A 25,213-nucleotide genomic window follows, 5' to 3' on the forward strand; every position below is an offset into this window, starting at 1 on the left:
CAATTTTAAAACAAAATGTATATATTAATTTATTTTAGGAGAATCAGACTTACTTTATATCCTTGGATAAAATACTTAGTAAACTTGATTTATTTGTCTATAAAATGAGGAGATTGAACTTTGCAATATCTTTAATGTTTTTTCAAATTCTAATATACAATTCTGAGACTTTTAGTTTTTTGTTGTTGTTTTGTTTCATTTTATTTCATCTTAAAAATACCTGTGGTGCCATGGTACCAACACCATTTTGGACTTGTAAAAGCTGTAGCTTCAGTACTCATAATATTGCCCTTTATAGCACCATAAAGATGGTCATGGAGCCTATTTTCTCTAAAATGTGTCTTGTTTTCATCTTTGAAATTGGATGTCTTTTCTGTTTCCTTGCAGTAAGGTCCAGTCATCATCTTAGTTTTTAATTATATATGTTTGTGGGATGCTTGAATTTTAAATGAGTTGCTCTAGCCCAGAAGACTATGATTGTTCAGACTGTTGTATACCTAAGGCCCCTTTTGGTCCAGTGTCTTTAAGCTTTCCTTAACTTTCTCCTCAACCATGGTGCTTCCCTATGTGTGTTTTCATCATGCTGAAGCACAGTTCTAAGAAACCACACTCTTGGGTCCCAAGTGATTCTAGATGCTGTATATGAGATGACAGGACTGAGATTGATGTTGTTCTTTTTAGTGTTTCATCAGCTAAATATTCAGTTATTTTGGTATGTTCTCTTCTGTATCAGTGATAGACAGCACAGCTAACCCTTTAGAAATGAAGCATTAGAGAGCATATGAGATCTTGCTCCTCAGCAATTGTCCTCATTTTTGGCTCAAATAAAGTCATAAAAATTCTCAAAAGGAAGGAAGGAAGGAAAGAAGGAAGGAGAGAAAGAAAACAAAGAAAAAATAAAAGAACGAAATGAAGCATTAGTGATCCTTTAGATATTTTTTAGGGAGTCTTTTCTCATTGCTCACTCTCCTTGTGTCATACTCACCTAGGGATGCAAGAACTTGTATATATTTGCATGACCTTAGGAGATACCTAGTTTATGAGGTTGAGATGCGCATTGTTGAAATGCCTGGTGTGGCCCTCGGTTCTGGGTCACCTGCGTAATAGTGGCTTCATACCATTATTTTTAGAGAGCAAGGAAGCTTATTTTATCATAGTATAATGAGATATTTCCAGCCTGCATGCCAAAGGCTTTTATAATAGTTAAACAGAAAACTACAGGCTACTACCAGTTTTTATCTGTTAGTCTGCATGCCATTGGCTCTCATGAGAATTAAAGACTGTAGGGTTGTTATCATTTTTTTGTCATTTGTGATACAGGTTGGGTTGTAGTTTCTTTCCCATTGCCGTTTTATTAATTATTCAGTAGTGTGTGAGTCATGAAGTTTATGGATTACTTTTCATTTTCATCTGTATCAGATCCCAGTATTAGATCAATGCTGAGCTAAACATTAAAGGAGTAAGAAGCTTTTTGGCATGAGTTTATCTAGTCTTCTCCATGTGAGCTGGTGGCAGGGGGCCTGGTGTTGGTTCACATGAGTGTGGAACAGGCTAATAGAATGGTGCAAGTGAATGTCCTAAACCTGAGTTTTTATTTATTCCATTGAAAGTAGGTTCAGCTGCCGCTCGGAAAGAAATCATAAGAAACAAAATTCGAGCAATTGGCAAGATGGCAAGAGTCTTCTCTGTTCTCAGGTAATGATACATTTTTCTAATTATTTGTTTCCGAGAAATTATTTTTGTTGTGCTTTGTTAACAAGCAGTGTCCTGTTTGACATCTAAAAGCAATATAGTAGTATTCTCCCTATAAAGAAGTTCTGCATTTACACATTGAAGAGGGGAACACAAGTCCCTTTGGAACTAGGATTTTTGACCCTGGTGATGATTATTCTTCACCTTTGGTATCTCTTGTCCTTTGTGATAAAGAATCTACACATTGAAAATTAAAGCAAGCTAAGAAGGAAGGGGGCACTTTTTAGAGTATTTTTTTTTTTTTTATGAACTTGCTCATCTGTATAAGAAGTCCCTTTTGTTGGAGCTACAAATTGTCTTCCTGGGGCTCATTTAGGAAGGGTACACATGAATGGATCAGTCCCATTGATGATAAACCTTACCATATATATATTAAATAAAGGTTTTCAGAAAAAAAAATATATGCCTCAGTAGTAAGGTACAACTTCATATCTGAAGCATTTAGAATAGGGGAAAATGTATATCTTGCAATTGAGGAAAATATGGTAATAGTAATGCACATCATAAATTCTATACATGGGCTATATCTGGGCCCATCTTCTCTTTTAAACTAAGAACTTATTGGATGTCTCTGATGTTTGTTATATCTTTCTGCTATAGGGAGGAGAGTGAAAGTGTGCTGACACTCAAGGGTCTGACTCCCACAGGAATGTTGCCTAGTGGAGTGTTGGCTGGAGGACGGCAGACCCTGCAAAGTGGTAATGATGTTATGCAACTTGCTGTGCCTCAGATGGACTGGGGCACACCTCACTCTTTTGCTAACAATACACATAATGCATGCAGGGAATTCCTTCTGCTTTTTAGTTCCTGTCTCAGCAGCTGACATAGGTGGAATACTATATGATAGGTAGTATCTGATGAATAACCTGCGCAGGGCAGAAAATTGACAATGAGTATTCATTTCAATTGAAAATAATAGTCTCAGCTTTTCATGAAATGATATGGGAGCAGCTCATATCATAATGTCTGAAATCTTTATTTATTTATTTGTTTGTTTATTTATTTATTTATTTATCGATCTAATGCACCCTTTTCTTTTAAGAGCCCCAGTTTCAGAATGTGAATCTAGGATATGCTATATTACTAAAATGGAAATGTAATTTCAACTTTCTTATTTTTTTAAAATTTATATAATTGTATTCGACTATGCTTTTATTATCAGATACTTAATTTTAGAATTAATAATATGCTTGGGCCCAGAACATTACTTATGCACTTACTTGCTAAAAGATTTGTGCAAGGTTTTGTACCCTGGTAAATGATGCCAAAGTTTGTTTTCTGTGGTGTTTGTCAAATGTTCTATGTATAATCAACTGTCTGTAACATGCTGTTTCCTTCCTCTGCAGATGTAGCTGCTTTCCTAAATCTGTCTGTCTTTCTTTAGGTTAGCTGTATGTCTGTAAAAGTATGTTAAACTACTCTATCAGGCACTTGTCTGCCTTTTGATGTAGAAGCAACTTTGTAGCACCTTGTTTTGAAGTTTGCTGCATTCCGTTGCTGCACTTTGTGCATTCTGAACATGAATGTAACATTAGATATTAAGTCATTGTTATAAGGGGTTAAATTTAAATCCTGTAAGTCAAAATCGAAAGGGTGTTATTAAGTGTGCCTTTATTTTGCATGAAAATAAAAAGAATTATACGTAAAGCATTCCTGTAATCTGGCTCATTGAATATTTTATATTTAAAAAAACACCTTTTTTTTTTCCTTTTTTTTTAGTAAATATTTGTGTAAAATACTGGGTTAACTTTTTGAAAGCCCATTACAGATTAAATAGACGAGAGTGTTGTGAATGTTATAGACTATGCACAGTAACTCAAAGTCTAGATTTCTTTCCCTTGTGGTTGGAAAGCAAAAAATGTAATATGAAAGCTTAATTTATGTTTTATTGTAGCCACTTTTGACAGCCCTCCAAGGGTCACTGCTCTTTTAAAACGGGCAGCAACAAATCTGATGTTTTCATGATTAACAATTTCTTTTTGGTGTTATAATTAGGAAATGTTTAAAGCAAAAACAAAATTTTAATTTAAAGTTTAAGATAAATTTAAATTAGATTGGCTTTTCACAATTTCATTTCACTCAGTCTCATAATAAATGCTTAAATAAATAAATAAAAATAATTTTTTCTGTAGACAAATAATTTCTACTTGTAGCCTATTTATGTTCTATTTTATGTGTTATTGTGTTGTCTGCTACCACCACTGGCATGTGTGAGAAATACAGCTATGTTTTGAAATTGTAGTTTCAAATTTTTATTCTGGATGAGGTCTTCTTTTTTTATTTATTTACAAATCTGCTTTTATTTTCTTTATATCCCTTGCCCTCCATTTTTTATTATATTGTAAACATTAGACAAATGAACTAAAAGAATTTGATTGAAACAAATTAAAATCTTAAACATTCAATAAAACTTGTAACAGTGTTAATAGAAAAAGGATGAATTTTAATAGCTTGAAAAATGTTATACCCTTCCCCTTCTTTGTTCAGAAAAGAAAAAGAAAACTGGAAGGGTTTCATACATAAATAAATCATCCTTTCTTTCAGGTTTCACAATTAGCACCTGCTAATTTGTGCTTTGTTGGCAGTTGTCACTTCTATTTTTTTAATTTGCATGCAGCCTGAAGCTCAGTTTTCAACTTTGAAATCACCCCCAACTTCAGGGGAGGATTTTTGTTTTTTTGTTTGTGTGTTTTTTTAAATACATTTTTTATTGATTTCAGAGAGGAAGGGAGAGAGATAGAAACATCAATGATGAGAGAGAATGATTAATTGGCGGCCTCCTGCACGCCCCTTCCGGGGGGGAAGGGTCGGGGGAGGGATCGAGCCCGAAACCCGGGCATGTGCCCTTGGCCTGAATCGAACCTAGAACCCTTTAGTCCGCAGGCCAATGCTCTATCCACTCAGCCAAACCAGCTAGGGGCTTCAGGGAAGGTTTGAAAGACAACTTTACGGAAGGAACTGTCTATTCCCAGCATAGAATGAGTTACTGGTTGGTGCTGAGCTAACGAGGTCCAATTTGGAAAACTAGATAGCTCCCTAGTTCTGCCAGTGATGGCTCTTGATAGAGTGGTTTGACCATTTGGTTGAAGTGATTTCCCTAGCATAAGATTAACTTATTTTGAAACAAATCATAAAACTCATACAAAAGCTGCAATTTTTTTTTTACAAGCTTATCTAACATTTTAAATCTAACATTTTAAATTTTAGTAGACACGTTTCCTGATCTGAATAACTGGAAATTAAGTATTGCAAAAAGAAATTTTTAAATTCTAAGATCTCAGTTCTGTTGTCAGAAAATAAAAATTGTATTCTCAATAACTTTAATGTTAATTTGTGATATTTCTCAAGTGTTACTACAAACTGCACAACTCTATTGGAGTAGTACTTAATATATTTTTTGTGCATTTTCTTCATGGAAATTTGATTGAGAGCTAGCTCTTTATTGCTAACTTCATTAAGACCTATATGGGAAAATATATGGCCATCTCTGTTTTTAGTAATGTCTAATTCCTCTTGATCATTTATCTTGTATAATATTGTGGAACACAATTTGAGACAGCACTATACTCAAACTTTTTAAGGCCATGTCAAGATGGTCTATAAAACTGAAAACAAGTAGAAGAAAAATAGTGCCTTTCAAATAGAATTTTGCAATTATCACATCTTTTTCTTTTCACTTCAGTGTTCAAGTTTCAAATTAACTTTTAATTCTAAGTTTGACATTCAAGTTTGACATGTTATGCAGCTTTGAGTATGATAAGCTATTTTGTATTCTACAAAGAATTTAGAAGCATTTAGAGGCCTCAGGAAAGGACAGAGATTATCATTTGACCTAGAAAACATTTTTACATATCAAATTTAAAGCCCATAGAACAATTTCAAAAGTATAATGTCATATTTCATTATTTTAAAAGTTTATTAGCAGACTTAAACTATTGACACACTAAAAAAAAGTACACGACATCCTTAAAACTTAAAAAACAAACTATTGACACACTCAAATACGAATTCTTATAGTGACATGTTTTTATTTTTAATTCATTGCCATATATAATACAAGTTATAAAATATTTCATATAAAATTACTTCTGTTACTACAAACTAAAAATATTCTGATTGGCATTTTCTAAATTATAAAGAAAATAGTCCATATTTTGAAGAATAGATGTTCCAAGGCTGGTCAAGATAAGATAGGTCATTTATCCCAGTTTTCTGTCTGGGAAAATTCTAAGAGTATTGTCCAAATGTACAGGGCTAGATTTTGTAAATGGTGATTTGTACAGTGGTATACAATAAGTATGTCTGCTTTTATTTATATTTAATGGTTAAGGAGAATTAATTCTTCTCTTTCTTATTCAGTGTCTATCCTACTTCTTTTGGGTCCCCATTTCATTTTAGTATCTGGTTGAGATCAGCAACCTTTTCTAATGTAGTCTGCTTTAATTCCTTAGACTCACCAATGTCCTTTCACATTAAAAATTGTTTTGGATAAAATTTATTTCTAAATGATGTGTACTGCTAAAAGGTTGTTTCCAGAATAATTCTTCTAAGTGACCTATTGTAGAAGAAACAAAATAGAAGGGATATGGCATTATTGTTGTAAATATTCTGAGTGTGTTTATTTGGCTAATGTGGAGAATTGGCAATATTGTCAGGCAGTATTGTCCTCATTCTCAATGTGAGTGTTTTATACAATTTGAACCCAGAAGTGAGCTGAAGGAATCTTTGACTATAAAATGTATAAATAATATGTTGAAATTCTCTAAATGGGGTAGAGACAAGCTTTACCAAGAACACATTTCTTATTTATATGACCTATGTGTATGTTCACATCATGAAATAATTAGGATTTATTGCCCGTAAGACCTCAGTTCATTCTCTTGATTCCTCTCTAGTTGGTAGCTGGGTTTGAAAAGATGTTCAATAGCCATTTATCTGTCTTTACTTGAGAATGTAGGTTATTAGTACCTGAGGCAGATTTGAGTTCATGATAAACTGAACATAAGTGGATTTTATTAAGGCTATAGATATTAATATCTTCAGATATTTGGAACACAAATGTTAGAATAGAAAGGAAGTTCCTCGTAGACAAGAGGGGGTCCTTTTAGATTACCCACAAAGAACAGAGCTTACAGAACTGTTCTACTTAGAGTAACTCACCAAGTTTACTGCCCTTAAATTTCATTGTAGCCATACCAACTTTTGCAGCTTATGCTTTGCCCTATGAATCAGAAGCAACAGGAATAACACTGCTAACTTTTCCTAGTTTATATCTTAGGGAACCAACTGGTAATGAGTATTACTTTAGAAAGTAAAGAATCTCTTGTTTGTTCTCCTGCTACAATTCTACCATCATAATTTCACCCTAGAGAATTTCCTTGTGATTGTGAAGGGTATGATATAATAAACTTGGAAAATTCTAAGGCCATCAGAATACTGAACTCAAGATGGGTAATTAATACTGGAGTGCATTTGCATGGGTGCTGCGGTGTCTGTGTATACAGAAGGTCTGTGTGTTCTGTGCTCTGAGCAATGTTGTCATAGTGCTGTGTGTAAACTGCTGTATCAGGAAGGGGGATTGGATGGGGCTCTGTAATACGGGTACTATTATGTTAAATTGTAAATGATGATGTAGTATGGGGTACTGTGATATTTTAAGTGATCATTGCCTTTTCTGCTGTACAATATGACCCTTCTCATCTCTCTCATTCATTTTGCATGCCTCTGCTCACTTCTGTACAGCCACAGTTGAGGCTATTGAGGCTGAAAAAGGTACGATAAGAGTCCTTGCGCTGGGCAGGGAACTGTGGTGTGTGGGTGGGCATCAGAGAATGTCCTGTGGATGTGTCTTACTCCTACCTTGCACAACCCAAGATGAATCAGACTCACTGACTCATCCAGTTTGTCACATTTCTCTCTCTTTCTTTTTTTCTCTCTCTCTTTTTTTAATCACAAGGACTGATTTCCATAATGACAATCTGGGTTTTCCCCTTTTATAGTATATTATCCAACTAGCATTTAATGTTTCTGAATTCTTTAGAGTACTGCATGTTATGCTATAATATTATAGCATTTAAAGTTGCATATAAAAATCTATTACATATTTTGCATGATTCTGTGTTACTCAGATTATTTTTTCCCTAAGTTAACCCCACACTAGACATAAGTGCCGAAGCTGTCACTATGATTTTGTTTTTGTTGCAGTTTGGGCTAGTGTTTGCTGATAATAATAATATATTCATGTATACCATGTATTGCCTTAAAATGACACATTGGCAAATGCTTTGCTGACTCTGAATCCCAGGATTTACACATATTAAAGCAACCAGATTACAATCAGTAGTATGGAAATCTTTTCTATGCACATTTTAATGTAGGATACATCATTCCAGATGAAGTAAATGAGAAACTATAACAATTGGAGGAGAATTACCATTTATTTTTATGTGGGTTTCCCAAGAATATGCAGTGGATAGCCAGTGAATTAAAGATGAAATCTTCTAAAATATGAAACTATAAATATTTTTTTGCTATCAGCCAAACACAGATCTAACTCCTGGAGGCATTTCCCACCTTTTTCTTTTCATATTGGTGGTGATGGAGTGATGATACCTTGGCCTTCAAGATAGGTCTGATCTGCTAAATTTTAACTTTACTTTTCTCCCCCAAGCTTTTGACACAGGTTTGTATGTTGAGGATTAACCTTGTTTAGCCTCCTTACTGTGATAGTCCTTGTGATGTTGGGGGTCTGAGGTAGGGGATAATTGGTGTAGTAGAAGTCAGACTGAGACCCTGAGACCATTGCCTAGAGGTTGATTTTGGAGACAGAAGGGTTATTTTTGTGTGTGTGTGTGTGTTTTAAAGGCTCTGCTAACACTTGTCATCTATGATGCTGTCATGTCTACATTTAGGTTTAAACATTTCACATTTTAAGGGGAAGTCTGGAATGGGGATAGGATTAAATAAGATTTAAATGTTACTATATACAGCTAATGTCTTCTTAAAACTTATTGATTATGTTTTTGAAATCTCAAATGTTTTTCAATTACTGACTTATCAAATTTGCATTTTGTTAAGCAATACGAGGATTCTCTCCACCACATAGAATCTGCAGTTTTGAAGAGGCAAAGGGTTTGGATAGGATCAATGAGAGAATGCCACCCCGGAAAGATGCTGTACAACCAGATGGTTTCAATTCTCTGAACACCGCACATGCCACTGAGAACCACGGGACTGGCAACCATAGTGCCCAGTGACCCACGGCTTCCCAGGGACTCTCACATCTCGGGCCCCAAATGGACAGATTACCCGAGAAGCTGGAGGGGTCGGCCAAGCTGACTGTAAATGTCACAATCCCTCTGGAGAAACCATTGTGCTTTTGAGACCTCAGCCCCCTTCCTGGATGAAGGCTTGAGGGCCCTGGGACATATTATGCTATCTGATAAGATTGGGTCATCGCTGCCAAGGTAGAGAGCAGTGAGCAAGGGGCTTGGGGCAATTTCAATTGGAGGGCCACTGCACCTCCATTTATGCTTGTGGTTCACACATTTAAGTTTACAAATGAGATTTCTTTTTCCCTTCAGTAGAATTAGATTTTCTTTTTCAACCATGACTTCAAATGCAATCCTAAGAGCTAATGTGGACATTTTCCCCCATGGAATGTCTTTAAAGGGTGAACTAGCATGGTCTTAAAATACATTTCTGAGGTTACTAAGCTGTATTTTGAATTATGGGCTGAAAAATACTGAGAAACCCAGTTGGTGTTTATACAAAATGCTGACCTCAGGTCTATAGTTCTTAAATGTGGCTAATTCTGTAATATAGTCTTGGTATTTTTAAATTATGAATGCACAACCTATTTCTAGACAGACTCTCTTACTTGAACACAACTCCAAAAACTAATTCAAAATCTTTTTGTCCAGATCTTCTGAGATTTACATCCCAGAGATTTAAGAAGAAAACCTCTAAATTTCAAAATTAATGCAGAATTACAGAATTACTCATTTAAGATACATTAAAAGAAATTTGTACATTGTCAAAGTAAATTTTAATTCAAATCATGTCTGTAAAACTTGACGTATTTTGTGTATGCATGTTTTCATTTTGCAAATATTTAATATATAGACCTATGATGTACAGGTACAACATGTATAAGTTACCTAGATGTTATGAGAAATTTTAGTTTATTGTGAGTATTCAAGTTGCTTAAATAGCCACCAGGATGATTTGCTGCTGGCTTTTTATCATTTTTTATGTTTTGATGCAAAGGAAATTTTAAAATGATCTGGAAGTGTTTTTGATTAAGCAATGCAGCATAGAAGCAACAATGCTTCTATTCAATCATTCAGATGTTAGTGGAGGCATAAAAGTCAAGACTGCATGTTGAACATTTTCTTTTGATAGCTACAGAACTGCTTGGTTAAATTAAATGGAACCATGTGCTAATTTTTCACAATTATTGAACTGTATTGATTGCCACTGTAGTTTGGTATTTCCCTTTACTTTGGTGGCCTGCTTCCCTCATGCCCTGGAATACAACTCAGAGCTCCAGGCAGCGGAACCAACTATTGTTTTGTTTGCCAGAAAGTGTATTCTGTATGGTCTCCTGTCTGAGTTGGAAATATTATGCATGTGCAGGACTATCTTGAGTATTTTATAAATAGTAGCACACAATAAATTCCATGCATGGGCCGCTGCTCCTATCTCTGTGTTGGGTTTTATTTGGATGTAGTCTGATTTGACCTTCTCATGCATATCAGAAAATCCTGTTAATAGAACTGGGACATATCCTTCAGAGAAGATTATCTCATGGATAATTTATGCTAATTTAATGAGTTAAATTCTTGTCTTCATAAATTTTGCTTTTTAAGAAATTTTTGTTACACTTGTTTTGCATGAGCAATAGTACCTGAGCATGAGAGGACTGGGTGCCGATTTTATATAGATAGGCCTTCTGAATCTAATATTTAAAATCACTGTTTCACTTAACGTTTAATTGAAAGAAAATCTTATAGTCTAGAATTTTGTTACAATAGTATTGGAAATTTACTGGGTGTTTTAACAGTAAGAAAAAAAGATATTAGTGATAATTGCATTTTCCTGCCATTTTATATAATCTGATTATGTAACAGCTTTAATTACAGTTTTCAACAATGATTATAATAATACACATTCTAAAGCATTAATTTAAGTAAAAATGTATATATTTGCCTACTTGCAGGTAGCAAACAGAACTCAAATTGTTGACTATTACAACTTTTTCTTTACTGATCAATGGGGTGACATTGATTAATAAAATTATATAGGGTTCAGGTGTACAATTCTATAATACATAGTCTGTATATTGTATTGTGTGTTCATCACCCAAGTCAAGTCTCCTTCCATTACCATTTATCCCCCTTATACCATTTTCTACCTCCCCTACCCTCTTTTTTCTCTGGTAATCACCATACTGTTGTCTGTGTCTATGAGGGTTTTTTGTTTTATTTTTTTGTTTTTGCTTCATCCCTTCACCTTTTCACCCAGCCCTGCAACTCCCCTCCCCTCTGACAGCTGTCAGTCTGTTTTCTATCTATAATTGTGTTTCTATTTTCTTACTTTATTTTGTTCATTAGATTCCACATATAAGTGAAATCATATGGTACTTGTCTTGGACTGGCTTATTTCATGTAGTATATGCTCTCTAGGTCCATCTATACTGTCACAAAAAGTAAGATTTCCTTCTTTTTTTATGGCCAATTAGTATTCCACTGTGTCAATGCTTTTTTTTTATTAAATATATTTTATTGATTTCTTACAGAGAGGAAGGGAGAAGTAGAGAGTTAGAAACATCGATGAGAGAGAAACATCAACCAGCCGCCTCCTGCACACCTCCCACTGGGGATGTGCCCGCAACTAAGGTACATGCCCCTGACCTCTCAGTCCGCAGGCCGATGCTCTATCCACTGAGCCAAACCAGTCAGGGCTGTAAATGCTTTTTTAATCCACTCGTCTACTGATAGACACCTAAGCATTTCCAGGTTTTGGTTGTTGTAAATAATATTGCAATGAACATAAGGGTGCATATATCCTTTTGAATTAATGTTTTGGGTTTCTTCGGATATATTCCCAGAGTAGAATCGCAGGATCATAAGGCAGTTCCATTTTTAATTTTTGAAGGTCATACCATACTGTTTTCCACAATGGCAGCACCAATCTGCAGTCCCACTAATAGTGCACGACGAGGATTCCCTTTTTTTCCATGTTCTGTCAACACTTGTTGATTTATTGATGGTAGCCATTCTGACAGGCATAAGGTGATTATTTCATTGTGCTTATCTTTTCATATGTCTGTTGGCTATCTATATGTCCTCATTGGTAAAGTGTCTACCTGGGTTTTTTGCTCATTTTTTAATTAGATGGGGTTTTTTTGTGTGTGTTGAGTTGTATAAGTTCTTAATAAATTTTGGACACTAGCCCCTTATCAGATGTATCATTGTAAAATGTATTCTCCCATTCAGTGGGTTGTCTTTTCATTTTGTTGATGATTTCCTTTGCTGTACAAAAATATTTTAGTTGGATGTGGTCCCATTTGTTTATTTTTTCTTTTGTTTCCCTTGCTTGAGACAGTATATCAGAAAAAAATATTGCTAAGAGAAAGATTTTACTGCCTATGTTTTCTCCTAAGATTTTTATGGTTTTGAGTCAAACATTTAAGTCTTTAATCTATTTTTAGTTTATTCTTGTGTGTGGTATAAGAAAGGTCTGATTTCATTGTTTTCCCATGTATCTGTTCAATTTTCCCAACACCATTTATTAAATAGACTATCTCTACCCCATTGTGTGTTCCTTTCTTTCTTTTCTTAATCCTCACCCAAGGAGTGAGGATATTTTTTCCATTGATTTTTAGAGAGAGTGGAAGGGAGGAGGATGGGAGAGGAGAGAGAGAAACATTGATGTGACAGAGACACATCCATTGGTTGCCTCCCATACTCAGCCCGACCAGAATCGAACCTGCAACCCCAGAACATGCCCTTGACCGGAATTAAGCCCGAGACACTCTGGTGCACAGGCCAACACTCTAACCACTGAGCAGTGCCGGCCAGGGCCCCCATTGTGTGTTGTTGCCTCCTTCATGAAATATTAATTCACTATTTTTGGTCTCTGTATTCTGTGTCATTGGACTATATATCCGTTTTTATGCCAGTACCATGCTGTTTGATTACTATGGCCTTGTAGTGTAGTTTGATATCAGGTAGCATGATACCTACAACTTTGTTCTTTCTCAAGATTGCTCTGGCTATTCAAGGTCTTTAGTGGTTCCATGTAAATTTTTAGGATATTTGTTCTAGTTCCATGAAATATGTCAGTGGTGTTTTAATAGGAATTGCATTGAATCTATAGATTGCTTTAGGTATTATGGACATTTTAATGATGTTAATTCTTCCTCTCTATGAACATGGTATGTGCTTCTATTTATTTGTATCTTCTTCAGTTTCTTTCTTTAGTATCTTATAATTTTCCAAATACAGGTCTTTTATATCCTTGGTTAAATTTATTCCTAGGTATTTTATTCTTTTTGAAGCAATTGTGAATGAGATTGTTTTCCTTTCTGAAAGTTTATTATTGGTGTATAAAAATGCAACTGCCCTGGCCAGTGTGGCTCAGTTGGTTGGATGTTGACCCATGCCGGTTCCATTACTGCTCAGGGCATATGGCCTGGTTGCAGGCTCAATCCCCACTAGGAGGCATGCAGGAGGCCGCTGATTGAAGTTTCACTCTCACATTGATGTTTCTTTCTGTGTGTCCCTCTCCCTCTATCTCTCAAAATCAATTAAAAATCTTTTTAAATAAATAAATAAAATTTTAAAATGCAACTGATTTCTGGATATTTATTTTATATCCTACTTTACTGAATTCATTAATCATTTCTAGTAGTGTTTTTTCTGGGGGGGTGAATTCTTCAAGGTTATATACAGTATCATGTCTTCTGCAAATAATGACAGTTTTACTTATTTTTTTTTCCAATTTGGAGGTCTTTTATTACTTTTTCTTGTCTGATTGCTGTGGCTAGGACTTCCAGTACTATGTTGAATAAGAGTGGTGAAAGCAGACATCCCTGTCTTGTTCTTGATATTAACGGAAATGTTTGTAGTTTTTGTCCATGACTATGATGTTGGCTATGCATTTGTTGCATTATGTTCCCTCTGTTCCTACTTTGCTGAGAGTTTTTATCATAAATGAGTGCTGGATTTTATAAAAGCTTTTCTGCATCTATTGATATGATCATGTGGTTTCATCCTTCATTTTGTTTATGTGGTGTGTCATGCTTATTGATTTGCAGATATTGTACCAAACCTTGTATCCCCAGAATAAATCTGACTTGATCATGGTGTATGAATTTATTAATGTATTGCTGGATCTGGTTTATTAATATTTTGTTGAGGATTTTTGCATCTATGTTCATCATGGATACTGGCCTATAATTTTCTTTCTTTGTCATGTCTTTATCTGGTTTTAGAATTAGGATAATGCTGGTCTGGTAAAATGAGTTTGGGAGTCTTCCCTCCTTTGAATTTTTTGGAATAGTTTGAGAAGGATAGGTGGTTGGTTCTTTTTTTTTATTTCTATTTTTTTAATTTTTTGTTGGAATTCAGTTCCCTTGTAAAAACAAACTGAAAAGAAGGACAAGGCAAACTTTTTTAAAAAGTAAAAGGAAGGAACAGAAAACAAGGGCAAAAGACGCATTGCTTCTCCTCAGCTTTCTCCTTGGTCTCCTCGTCTCATCCACCAAAAGATCTTCTAGCTTTTCAGCCACTTTCTCAGCATTATCCTTTTTGCCCAATCCTCTCTTTTCTCTCTCTTTGATCTCTTTCTTGCATTCTTCAAACTTTGTCTTGAATTTCTGTGCATTTTCAGTACTGAGGAAGCAGATGGCCAGCAGCTCCTGCTTGGGGAGCTCGTCAGCAAAGTCGGCATGGGTGTTCCAGATCCAGGCATGGTCATTGCCTGTGTTTGGCTTCAGCTCCATCATTGGCATGAAATAGTTGTTGGCACATATCTTGAAGGCCTTATCCCTCCTCACGAGGTGGCGAATGGTCCCTTTTTCCTTATGCTTCAGGACTTGACATCACCAGTGCCTCGTTCCTTCCATTCTGGGAAATTTTTCTCTGAAGCGAATCTAAACAGCTTTGCCCTCATTTTGAAAAGCTCTTCATCTTCTAGCGTTTTAATTTCTTGCTCAGGAAGAGAAACTATAGACTTAAACTGAGGGTCGTGGTTGGACTCATCTGCATTCTCAATGGAGGTATCATGGTCCTCATGGGTGGCCATGGTGGCCACCCGGTGGCTCAGCACTGGCTCAGTGGCTCCTTCACTCCAAGTCTGGCGCTGGCACCGGTGCCTCCCATACCTCCACCTATTCCCTCCACCTAGTGACTGCTGGTTTTGGGGTTGTTGTTTTTTGCCAGTTTTTTTAAATTGTATTAATTGATTATAGATAGTGAGAGGAAAGGTGGGAGGAAGAGAGAAACATCAATTTGTTCCACTTATTTATGCATTCATTGCTTGATTTTTTTTCTTTCTTTTTTTGGTTTTGTTTTGTTTGTTAATCCTCACCTGAGGCTATTTTTCCATTGATTTTTAGAGAGAGTGGAAGGGAAGGGGAGAGACAGAGAGAGAAACATCGACGTGAGAGAGAAACATCGATGAGAGAGACACATCCATTGGTTGCTCCCCACATGCACCCTGACCAGGGCTGGGGATGGAGCCATGCGCCCTTGACAGGAACATTACTTGCTTGATTCTTGTATGTGCCCTGACAAGGAGTTGAACCCATAACCTTGGTGTATCAGGACGACACTCTAACTAACTGAGCTACCCATCCAGGGCAATTTTTCTTTGAATGTTTGGTAAAATTCATCGGTAAAACCATCCAGTGAGGACTTTTAAAAATATATATATATTATTTTTTATTTTTTACAGAGAGGAAGGGAGAGTGATAGAGAATTAGAAACATCAATGAGAGAGAAACATAAATCAGCTGCCTCCTGCACACCTCCTACTAGGTGTGTGTCCGCAACCAAGGTACATGCCCTTGGCCGGAATCAAACCTGGGACCTTTCAGTACGCAGGCTGATGCTCTATCCACAGAGACAAACTGGGTAGGGCAGACTTTTTTTTTGTTGGGAGCTTTTTTATTACTACTTTGATTTCATTAGTTGTAATCAGATTCTCTGATTCTTCCTGATTCAGTTTTGGAATATTGTATGTTCCTAAGAATTTGTCCATTTCTTCCAGATTGTCCAATTTGTTGGCATATAGTTGTTTGTAATATTTTCTTACAATCCTCTGTATTTTTAAAAAAATATATATTTTATTGACTTTTCACAGAGAGGAAGGGAGAGCGATAGAGAGCTAGAAACATCGATGAGAGAGAGACATCGACCAGCTGCCTCTTGCACGCCCCCCACCGGGGGATGTGCCCGCAACCAATGTACATGCCCCTGACCGGAATCAAACCTGGGACCTTCCAGTCTGCAGACTGACGCTCTATCCACTGAGCCAAACCGGTTTCGGCATCCTCTGTATTTCTTTATGTCTGTTGTTATTTCTCTTTCATGTCTGATTTTATTTGGGTCCTCTTTTTTTTCTTGATGAGTCTGTTTAAAGGTTTGTCAATCCTGTTTACCTTTTCAAAGAACCAGTTCTTGGTTTCATTGAATTTTCGACTATGTTTGTTTATGTGTGTGTTTTTTAAATTTCCTTCCTTCTGCTCACTTTGGGCTTTGTTTGTTGTTCTTTTTCAAGTTCCTTTAGTGTAAAGTTAGACTGTTGTTGTTATTTTAATATATTTTTATTGATTTCAAAGAGGAGGGGAGGAGAGAGATAGAAATATCAATGATGAGGAGGATTATTGATTGGCTGCCTCCTGCACATCCCCCACTGGGGATTGAGCCCGCAGCCCGGGCATGTGCCCTGACTGGGAATTGAATCCTGATCTCCTGGTTCATAGGTCGACGCTCAACCACTGAACCACAGCGGCCGGGCTAAAGTTAGATTGTTTATCTGAGATTTTTCTTGTTTCTTGAGATAGGCCTGTAATACTATTGATAACTGTAACGGCAAGCTGAGATTTTGTTCCTGGGGTCATGTCTCGTGACTCTAAAGAATGAGCTCCACAGACCAGAAGATTTAAGCAAAAGCGTGGAAATTTTATAAGCAGATTCAGACTCCCAACCCAAATAATGGGTTTCCAGTGAAGCCTTGTAGTCTAGTGGTATATATTTACTACAAGCCTTCTCAATATCTACCTGTGTCGCCACCTGCTTGATTCCCTCAGTAGTTCTTGCCCAGCAATGGACCTGAACTTTTCCTCTGCGTCAGTTCATCTTATTGCTGCAAACCCTCCCGAGTTTCACATGCCTCCTGCTCAGAGTCCAAAAACATTCTATTATTTCTGCATCGTTGGTTCCTGTGATTAGGCTTTCTCAAACTGCTGTGTCTGCCCTACCTATGTTCCACATGCCTGTGTTTTCCACTGAACCCCTGCCCTGTCCGCCTTTGTGTCAAGCTAACTCCTCTCATTATGACTTTCCCTCTTTTTAAAAAAAAATACATTTTTATTGATTTCAGAGAGGAAGGAAGAGCAAGAGAGAGAGATAGAAACATTAGTGATGAGAGAGAATCATTGATTGGCTACCTACTACTGGGGATGAAGCCTGCAACTCACGCATGTGCCCTGACTGGGAATCGAGCCATGACCTGCTGGTTCATAGTTCGATGCTCAACCACTGAGCAACATGGGCCAGACATGACTTTCCCTCTTAAGACTGCTTTCCCAGTCCCCCATAAATTTTGAGTGGTTGTGTTCTCATTATCATTTGTTTTCTTTCAAGGTATCTTTTGATTTCTTCCTTTATCTTACCATTAACCCATTATTTGTTTAGTAACATGTTATTTAGCCTCCATGTCTTTGTTTGTTTTTCAGTTTTTTCTTGTGATTGATTTCTACTTTCATACTATTATGGTCAGAAAAGATGCTTGATACGATTTCAATCCTTTTAAATTTACTGAGACTTGTTTTGTGTCCTAAGATGTGGTCCATCCTAGAAAATGTTTCATGTGCACTTGAAAAGAATGTATATTCTGCTGCTTTGGGATGAAATGCTCTGAAGATATCAATTACATTCATTTGATCTAGTGTGTCATTTAAGGCCACTATTTTCCTTATTGATTTTCTGTCCAGTAAGATATATTCATTGATGTCAATGGGGTATTAAAATCCTCTACTATGATTATAATACTATCACTCTATCATTTTATGTCCATCAAGATTTGCTTTATACGTTTAGGGGTCATTCTGTTGGGTGCATAAGTGTTTACAAGGGTTATATCCTCTTGTTAGATTGCTGCCTTTATTATTACTAGTGTCCTTCTTTGTATCTTACTATAGCCTCTGTTTTAAAGTCTATTTTGTCAGAAATAAATATTGCTACCCCAGCTTTTTTTCCTTTCCATTTGCATGAAATATCTTTTTACATCCCTTTACATTTACTCTGTGTATTTTCTGTTCTGAGGTGGGTTTCTTGTAGACAGCATATGTATGGGTCTTATTTTCTTATACATTCAGCTACCCTATATCTTTTGACTGAAGCATTTAAGCCATTTACATTTAAAGTGATCATTAATTGGTACTTATTTATTGCCATTTTATTCTTTTAACTATGTTCCATGGTTTTTTTGTTTGTTTCTTCTCCTTCCCCTCCTCTTACCCCTGCTACTCCTCTTTCTCCTCCTCTCCCCCTCCCTATCCCTCTGCCTCTTCTCCTCCTGCTGCCTATCCTTCCTCTTCCTCCTCCTCTTTCTCCCTCTTCCTCTTCTTAAAGCAGGCTCTTTAATATTTTTTTATACTGTTTTGGTGGTAACAAACCCCTTTAGCTTTTTCTTGTCTGGAAAACTCTTTATTTCTACTTCAATTTTAAATGTTAGCCTTGCTGAGCAAAGTAGTCTGAGTTGTAGGTCCTTGCTTTTCATCACTTTAAATATTTCATGCCAATCCCTTCTGGCCTGAAATGTTTTGAGAAATCAACTGACAGTCTTATGGGAGCTCCCTTGTAGTTAACTAACTGCTGCTTTTAAGATTCTCTCTTTGTCTTTAACCTTTTGCATTTTAATTATGATGTGTCTTGGTGTAGGCCTCTTTGGGTTCATTTGTTTGGAACTTTCTGTGTTTGCTGGATTTGTGTAACTTTTTCCTTCCTCAGGTTAGGGAAATTTTTAGTTATTATTTCTTCAAATAGTTTCTCAATCCCTTGCTGTCTCTCTTCTCCTTCTGGTACCCCTATGATGTGGATGTTATGCAGTATGTTGTCACAAAGGTACCTTAAATGATTTTCTACCTTGTTTTCCAAAGTGCTGATTCGATCCTCTGCTTTATCCAACCTACTGTTTATTTCTTCCAGTGGATTCTTCACTTTTGACTGGTCCTTTTTTATGGTTTCTGTGTCCTTTTTCATGCTGTTGCACATCCTCATAACCCTTACTTTGAACTCTATATCTGATAAATTGCTTGCTTCTGTTTTATTTGTCTCTCTTTCTGGAGATTTCTCTTGTTCTTTCATTTGGGGCCTGTTTCTTTGTCTCCCTGTTTTAGCTGTCTCTTTGTGTTTGTTTCTGTGAATGAGATAGATATGCTATGACTCTCAGTCTTGCTGGGTGGCCTTATGTGGTCTGTGTCCTGTGTGGTTCAGAGGTGCACTCCTTGATCACCTGAGCTGGCTGCTCCAGGAATGTCCCTTTTGTGAGTTATATGGGCCCTCCTTTTGTAATTGAGTCTTGATTGCTATTGGCCCATTTATGCATGGGATCAACCATCAGGCTGGCTGACTGTGAGGTTCAATCCCAACCACAGCATGCGAGCTGCTGTGCAGGTGCTGCCCACATGCAGCAGAGTTTGCCTAGGAGAGTCTGGTGCCTGCTGAGATCTCCCTTTGTATATACTGCTTGTGAAGCTAATTGTATCCTGCTCTGATGTTGTTTGAAGCTGGCCACTGAGTGTGTTGGTTCTGGGCCTTTTGGGAGGGACTCTAGTGCAGGCCAATGTCAGATGTTGCCTGTATCTGGCCCTGGACAACCTATCAGAGCTGCAAGCGATTCATAGTTAATGGCTGCCTCTGCTGGGCCAGAGTGTGCACAGGAAGGACCAAACTACACACCAAGGCTGGCACTGGGCCCAGGGTCAGGCCAGCAAGTGTCCCAAGGCACCCCAAGATTTTCCTCCTCCTGCCTTTGGCTGCCAGCTGCCCGTTAGGCTCCGTCACTGAAAGAGCCTCTGGCGGTACCCGAGTTGCATAAGGGAGGTTCACAGTGAGTCAGTCACCAGGTAGGGGTGAGTGATGTTCACCAGATTGATACCGACTCAAACTCAGTGCCAGTGCGGGGTCCAAGGCCACTCAGCAAATGTCCCCAGGTTTACCAAGTCTAGCTACCACCCACTGGGTGCTCACACACCTTTGTGTTCGGGTGGGTCACATGGAGTCATCAGGGTGAGGCCAACAGAGTTTATCAGGCCCAAACAGACCAAGATTGGGCCCTGTTAAGGGAGGGCTCTGCACTAATCAGGAATGTGAGGGAAAAATGGCCCCTGTTCTAGTCACAGAATCTGTCCCAGATTCTGCCAGGAGAGGGAGCTCAGCAAGATGGGGCTGCCAGGAGTCAGAAGGATGTGGCTAGTGATCTCCTGTGAGGGGGAGGTGTGGCCCTCACCCCAGACACAACTCAGTCTGTCCTGGATTTTGCCCTGACCTCGGCAGAATGGAGCCACTAGGAATCAGGCCTGTGGTACCTCAAGAGCCACAGCCCAGAGGGTGGTTCTGCCTGAAGCCCAGAGGGTGGTTCCAGCAGTTCTCCTGTGAGAGGAAAGCACCAGTTTCATGGAAAAGTGGGGGGAATGTCCCCCACCCTGAAGCCACACAGCTCAGTCACTGACACAACCTGAGTCTGCCCAGACCTCTATACTCTGACCAAGGCAACTGACTCCTCAGCAGGGCCTAAGCTCCACAGGGTGGGTAAGAGGGAGTCCAGAGAGTGGGGCTATTACATTCCCCCAGGCTATTGCCACAGGGAGGGGAGTAGATGGCATCTAAGAAAGGTGGCATCTACCATATGGGAGAATGACTCAGCACAGGGATCCTGGAGTCTGTCCCTTCAGCTTTCTCTCCAGAGCCACAAACAAATCCCAAACTCTCCTCGAGACTCTAGTCCGCTCTGCCCTCCTTCTGCCGGAGCCCACGGTGACTGTCTGCAAATGGAATTTTTGCATTGGCTCTTAAGAAGGTGCCTGTGTGTCTGGCGGACTCCCATCTCTCCCTGGTGGACAGAAACCCTGCTGCTTTTCACAGCCCTGTGTTATGTGGGCGTCTTTCCCAGGTCTGGTGCTCTAGCCTGGGGAGCGTGGCTTGGAGTTTAGACCTCATGCTTCTCAGAGGGCACCTTTGCAGCTGAGATATTCCTCCGGAATCTCAGCCACCTTGGGAGCGGGGCCAGCCCTTTTCATGTGTCTGCCCTTCTTACTAGTCTCAATGCAGCTTCTTTTATAATCCTTGGTTTTAAGACTTCTCTTCAGCTAGTGTTCATTTGGTTATTCAGGATGATTGTTCTATAATTTAGTTGTAATTCCAGTTTGGTCTTGGGAGTAGGTGAATGTAGCCTCCACCACTCCACTGCCATCTTGGATCTCCTATTGCAACTTCTACTTGCATACCAGTTCATGAGCTGCCTTTAAAGTTATTACACACTGCATACCTAAAAGATTCTTCTTGATATTACTGTTTAATGAAATTTATGCATCTCTGAATTAGATGCTTAACTAGTATATCAGGTACTGGAGATTTCCTTAGCCCTTTCTTAAGTCAATCACTAGGGTTATATAGTGTTTGTGGGAATGATGGGTAAATATAAAGCATAATTAGCAAACTAAGAAGAATTATATGTTCATAGTAAAAATTAAAAAGGCGCCCTAGCCGGTTTAGCTCAGTGGGTAGAGCATCGGCCTACAGATTAAAGGGTCCCCAGTTGGATTCCGGTCAAGGGCACATGCCCAGCTAGTGGGCTCGATCCTCAGAAGGGGACATGCAGGAGGCAGCCGATCAATGAATCATCATTGATGTCTCTATCTCTCCCTCTCCCTTCCTCTCTGAAATCAATAAAAATTTATTTTAAAAAAATTAAAAAGGAGAAAGTAAGAGAAAGGAATGGAACTCTGAAAAACTGGTATACATGAAGAGTGGTAGATTACAGTAAACCCTCAATTTTGTGGACCTTGATTTAACAGACTGAGTTTAATGGACAAAATTTCTGATCTGTATATCATACTAGTATATGAAAATTAACACCATGTTAATTTAAAATACTTGTAACCTTGCCAAAACCGGTTTGGCTCAGTGGATAGAGCGTCGGTCTGCGGACTGAAAGGTCCCAGGTTCGATTCTGGTCAAGGGCATGTACATTGGTTGCGGGCACATCCCTGGTAGGGGGTGTGCAGGAGGCAGCTGGTCGATGTTTCTCTCTCATCGATGTTTCTAGCTCTCTATCCCTCTCCCTTCCTCTCTGTAAAAAATCAATAAAATATATATATTTAAAATACTTGTAACCTAGATTTGCTTATAGTTAATAGGTTATTTTTTATATTAATTCACTGTTATTTTTAACAAATTTTAGCAAATAGCCATATGTTGGATAAAACACTAGTAATTTTGCTGACATAGATAAATATTACATGTCTACAACTATAGTCTACATATTTAAATCCAAGAGTCACTGCTCATAAACAATGTTTATGGAATGAATAGCATGCGCTCACCCTGCATCTCTCGAGGTAATTGGTTCTGTTGTCCTGTGGCATGACTTTCTGCAGCAGTTTGAATGTGTGCCAGCCAAGTTCCCACATAAGCTAAGCCACGCCCCAGCCTTGTGCATTTGCTCACTCGTGACTGGTGAATGCACACATTTACTAGACTTATTCAGTATAAATTTAAAATTACAGCAATACATATAGACAGCTTTTCTGTGAAATTAAACTTTTCATGCATACTTAATTTTAATTACACAAACATGTTTACATAACTAAAAAGAGGTAAACTGCCGAAACCGGTTTGGCTCAGTGGATAGAGTGTCGGCCTGCGGACTCAAGGGTCCCAGGTTCGATTCCGGTCAAGGGCATGTACCTTGGTTGCGGGCACATCCCCAGTGGGGGGTGTGCAGGAGGCAGCTGATCGATGTTTCTCTCTCATCGATGTTTCTAGCTCTCTATCCCTCTCTCTTCCTCTCTGTAAAAAATCAATAAAATATATTTTTAAAAAATAAAAAAATAAAAAGAGGTAAACTAACCAATTTGTCAATTTTTTAACATATGCATCGGAAAACCTACTTTATTATATAGTGGACTTTTGGCTTTAATGGACACCCCCTCACTCAAATTAGTCTGTTATATCAAGGTTTTACTATATCACCCTGTGCCCCACAGACCACTTCCTACCTCTTTCTAGTCTTTCTTCATAAATAGTTTTACAACAAACCATAGAAGTATTTTTAAGTTTAATATTTTTAATATATATCCCCCAATATGTATTAATTATATTAACATATGAATAATGTATTAATCCCCAATAAATTCAATGTAAAGGATATTATCTTCTCTAATAATAGACAAATATGCAAATTGACCATACCACCGACACACCCACAAGCCACGCCCACCATCCAATCAGAGCGAGTATGCAAATTAACCCAAACCAAGATGGCTACAGCCACAGAGAGCAAGGTTTCCTAGGTAACAGAGGAAGCCAAGCTTTCCGCCTGCCCTAGCCAGGCCTAAGCCTCCACTCAAGCTACAAAGTTTCAATTATAGAAGGTAAACAAATTCAAACAAATGGCGGCAGAATGGAGCTTGAGAGAGCAGGCCAGGGTTGCCGCCGGCAACAGGGGAAGCAAAACTTTTCGCACACCCTGGCCGGGCCCACCCGCTTAAGGCAACAAAGTTTCAATTATAACCCCAACACAAATGGCTGCCGGCCGGCCTCGGAGGGAGCCCCAGGCTTGGCTCTGCTCCAGGCTACAAAGTTTCAATTGTAGAAGGAAAATAAATTCCAGATACCAGGGCCTCTGCTTGGGTCGCCAGGGGGCGTGGCCGGCCTGCAAACCACCACAGGCCCCTCGCTCAGGCCGCCCCACACCCTAAGGGAAACCCCACCTGATCTGGGACACCCTTCAGGGCAAGCCAGCTGGCCCCACCCCTGTACCAGGCCTCTATCCTATCTAATAAAAAAGTAATATGCAGATTGATCATCATCGCAACACACAATATAGCTGCCCCCATGTGGTCAAAGATCCTGCCCCCATGTGGACACAAGATGGCCACCACAAGATGGCCAGCAGGAGAGGGCAGTTGGGAGGCACCTGGCCTGCAAGGGAGGGCAGTTGGAGGTAATCAACCCTGCAGGAGAGGGCAGTTAGGGGTGACCAGGCCGGCAGAGGAGGGAAGTTGGGGGCAAACAGGCTGGCAGCAGAGTGGTTTAAGGGGCAATCAGGAAGGCAGGCAGGCAAGCAGTTGGGAGCCAGCAGTCCTGGATTGTGAGAGGGATGTCGGACTGCCCGTTTAGGCCCGATCCCGGTGGGATCGGGCCTAAACGGGCAGTCGGACATCCCTCAAGGGGTCCTATATTGGAGAGGGTACAGGCTGGGCTGAGGGACAACTCCCCTCCGTGCACGAATTTCGTGCACCGGGCCTCTAGTATGTATTATAATATCTGTAATGATTTACAATAGCTAAGATCTGGAAACAGCCCAAGTGTCCATCAGTAGATGAGCGGATAAAAAAGCTATGGTACATTTACACCATGGAATACTATGCAGCAGTAAAAGAAGAAGAATCTCTTTCCCTTTGAGACAGCATGTAGGGACCTGGAGTGTATCATGCTAAGTGAAATAGGTCAGTCAGAGAAAGACAAGTATCACATGATCTCACTCAGATGTGGAATCTAATCAACAAAATAAACTGATGAACAAGAGTAGATCCAGAAACATGGAAGCATGGAATAGACTGCAGAATCTTGGAGGGAAGGCAGGGAGGTCAGATGGGTGGGAAGTAATCAAAAACCTTGTATACATATATGCATAACCCATGGACACAGACAATAGGGTAGTAGTGCAAGGCCTGGAGCGTTGGGGGGCAGGGGCTGGCTGGAGGGGGTCAATGGGGGAGAGAGGGGATATATATAATACTTTCAACAATAAAGATTTATTTAAAAAAATAGTATGCATTTTTAGTCACTAATATTTTGGTCTTACTTTAATATTTACAGTGGCCCCCTCCCCTTATCCATGATCTCGCTTTCCATGGTTTCAGTGAACTGTGATCCAAAATATTCATGGAAAATTCCAGAAATAAACAATTTATAAGTTTTAGATTGCTCACAATTCTGAG

At 38.6% G+C, this 25,213-nt stretch overlaps 1 protein-coding gene and 1 pseudogene across 5 annotated transcripts in view; one reads left to right on the plus strand and one right to left on the minus strand.

Moving 5' to 3' along the window:
* PPP3CB (protein phosphatase 3 catalytic subunit beta) overlaps window positions 1-11,084 on the plus strand; it is a 55,736-nt gene extending 44,652 nt beyond the window's left edge. The window contains exons 11-14 of one of the 5 annotated variants that reach the window (XM_008145379.3): window positions 1,611-1,695; window positions 2,353-2,450; window positions 7,495-7,524; window positions 8,830-11,084. In XM_008145379.3, the coding sequence (XP_008143601.2) occupies window positions 1,611-1,695; window positions 2,353-2,450; window positions 7,495-7,524; window positions 8,830-9,008 (392 nt within the window). In that variant the 3' untranslated portion in view covers window positions 9,009-11,084. Of the gene's footprint in view, window positions 1-1,610; window positions 1,696-2,352; window positions 2,451-2,794; window positions 3,402-7,494; window positions 7,525-8,829 lie in introns of those variants that run through there. The other 4 variants (XM_028151320.2, XM_054728708.1, XM_028151322.2 and 1 more) reach the window with 4 other exon arrangements.
* A 3,348-nt stretch (window positions 11,085-14,432) lies between these two features.
* On the minus strand, window positions 14,433-15,063 carry LOC103289579 (ran-specific GTPase-activating protein-like; annotated as a pseudogene).
* Window positions 15,064-25,213: the final 10,150 nt, after the last annotated feature.

This window comes from Eptesicus fuscus, chromosome 17 (genome assembly GCF_027574615.1).
Source record: "Eptesicus fuscus isolate TK198812 chromosome 17, DD_ASM_mEF_20220401, whole genome shotgun sequence".
NCBI lineage: Eukaryota > Metazoa > Chordata > Mammalia > Chiroptera > Vespertilionidae > Eptesicus > Eptesicus fuscus.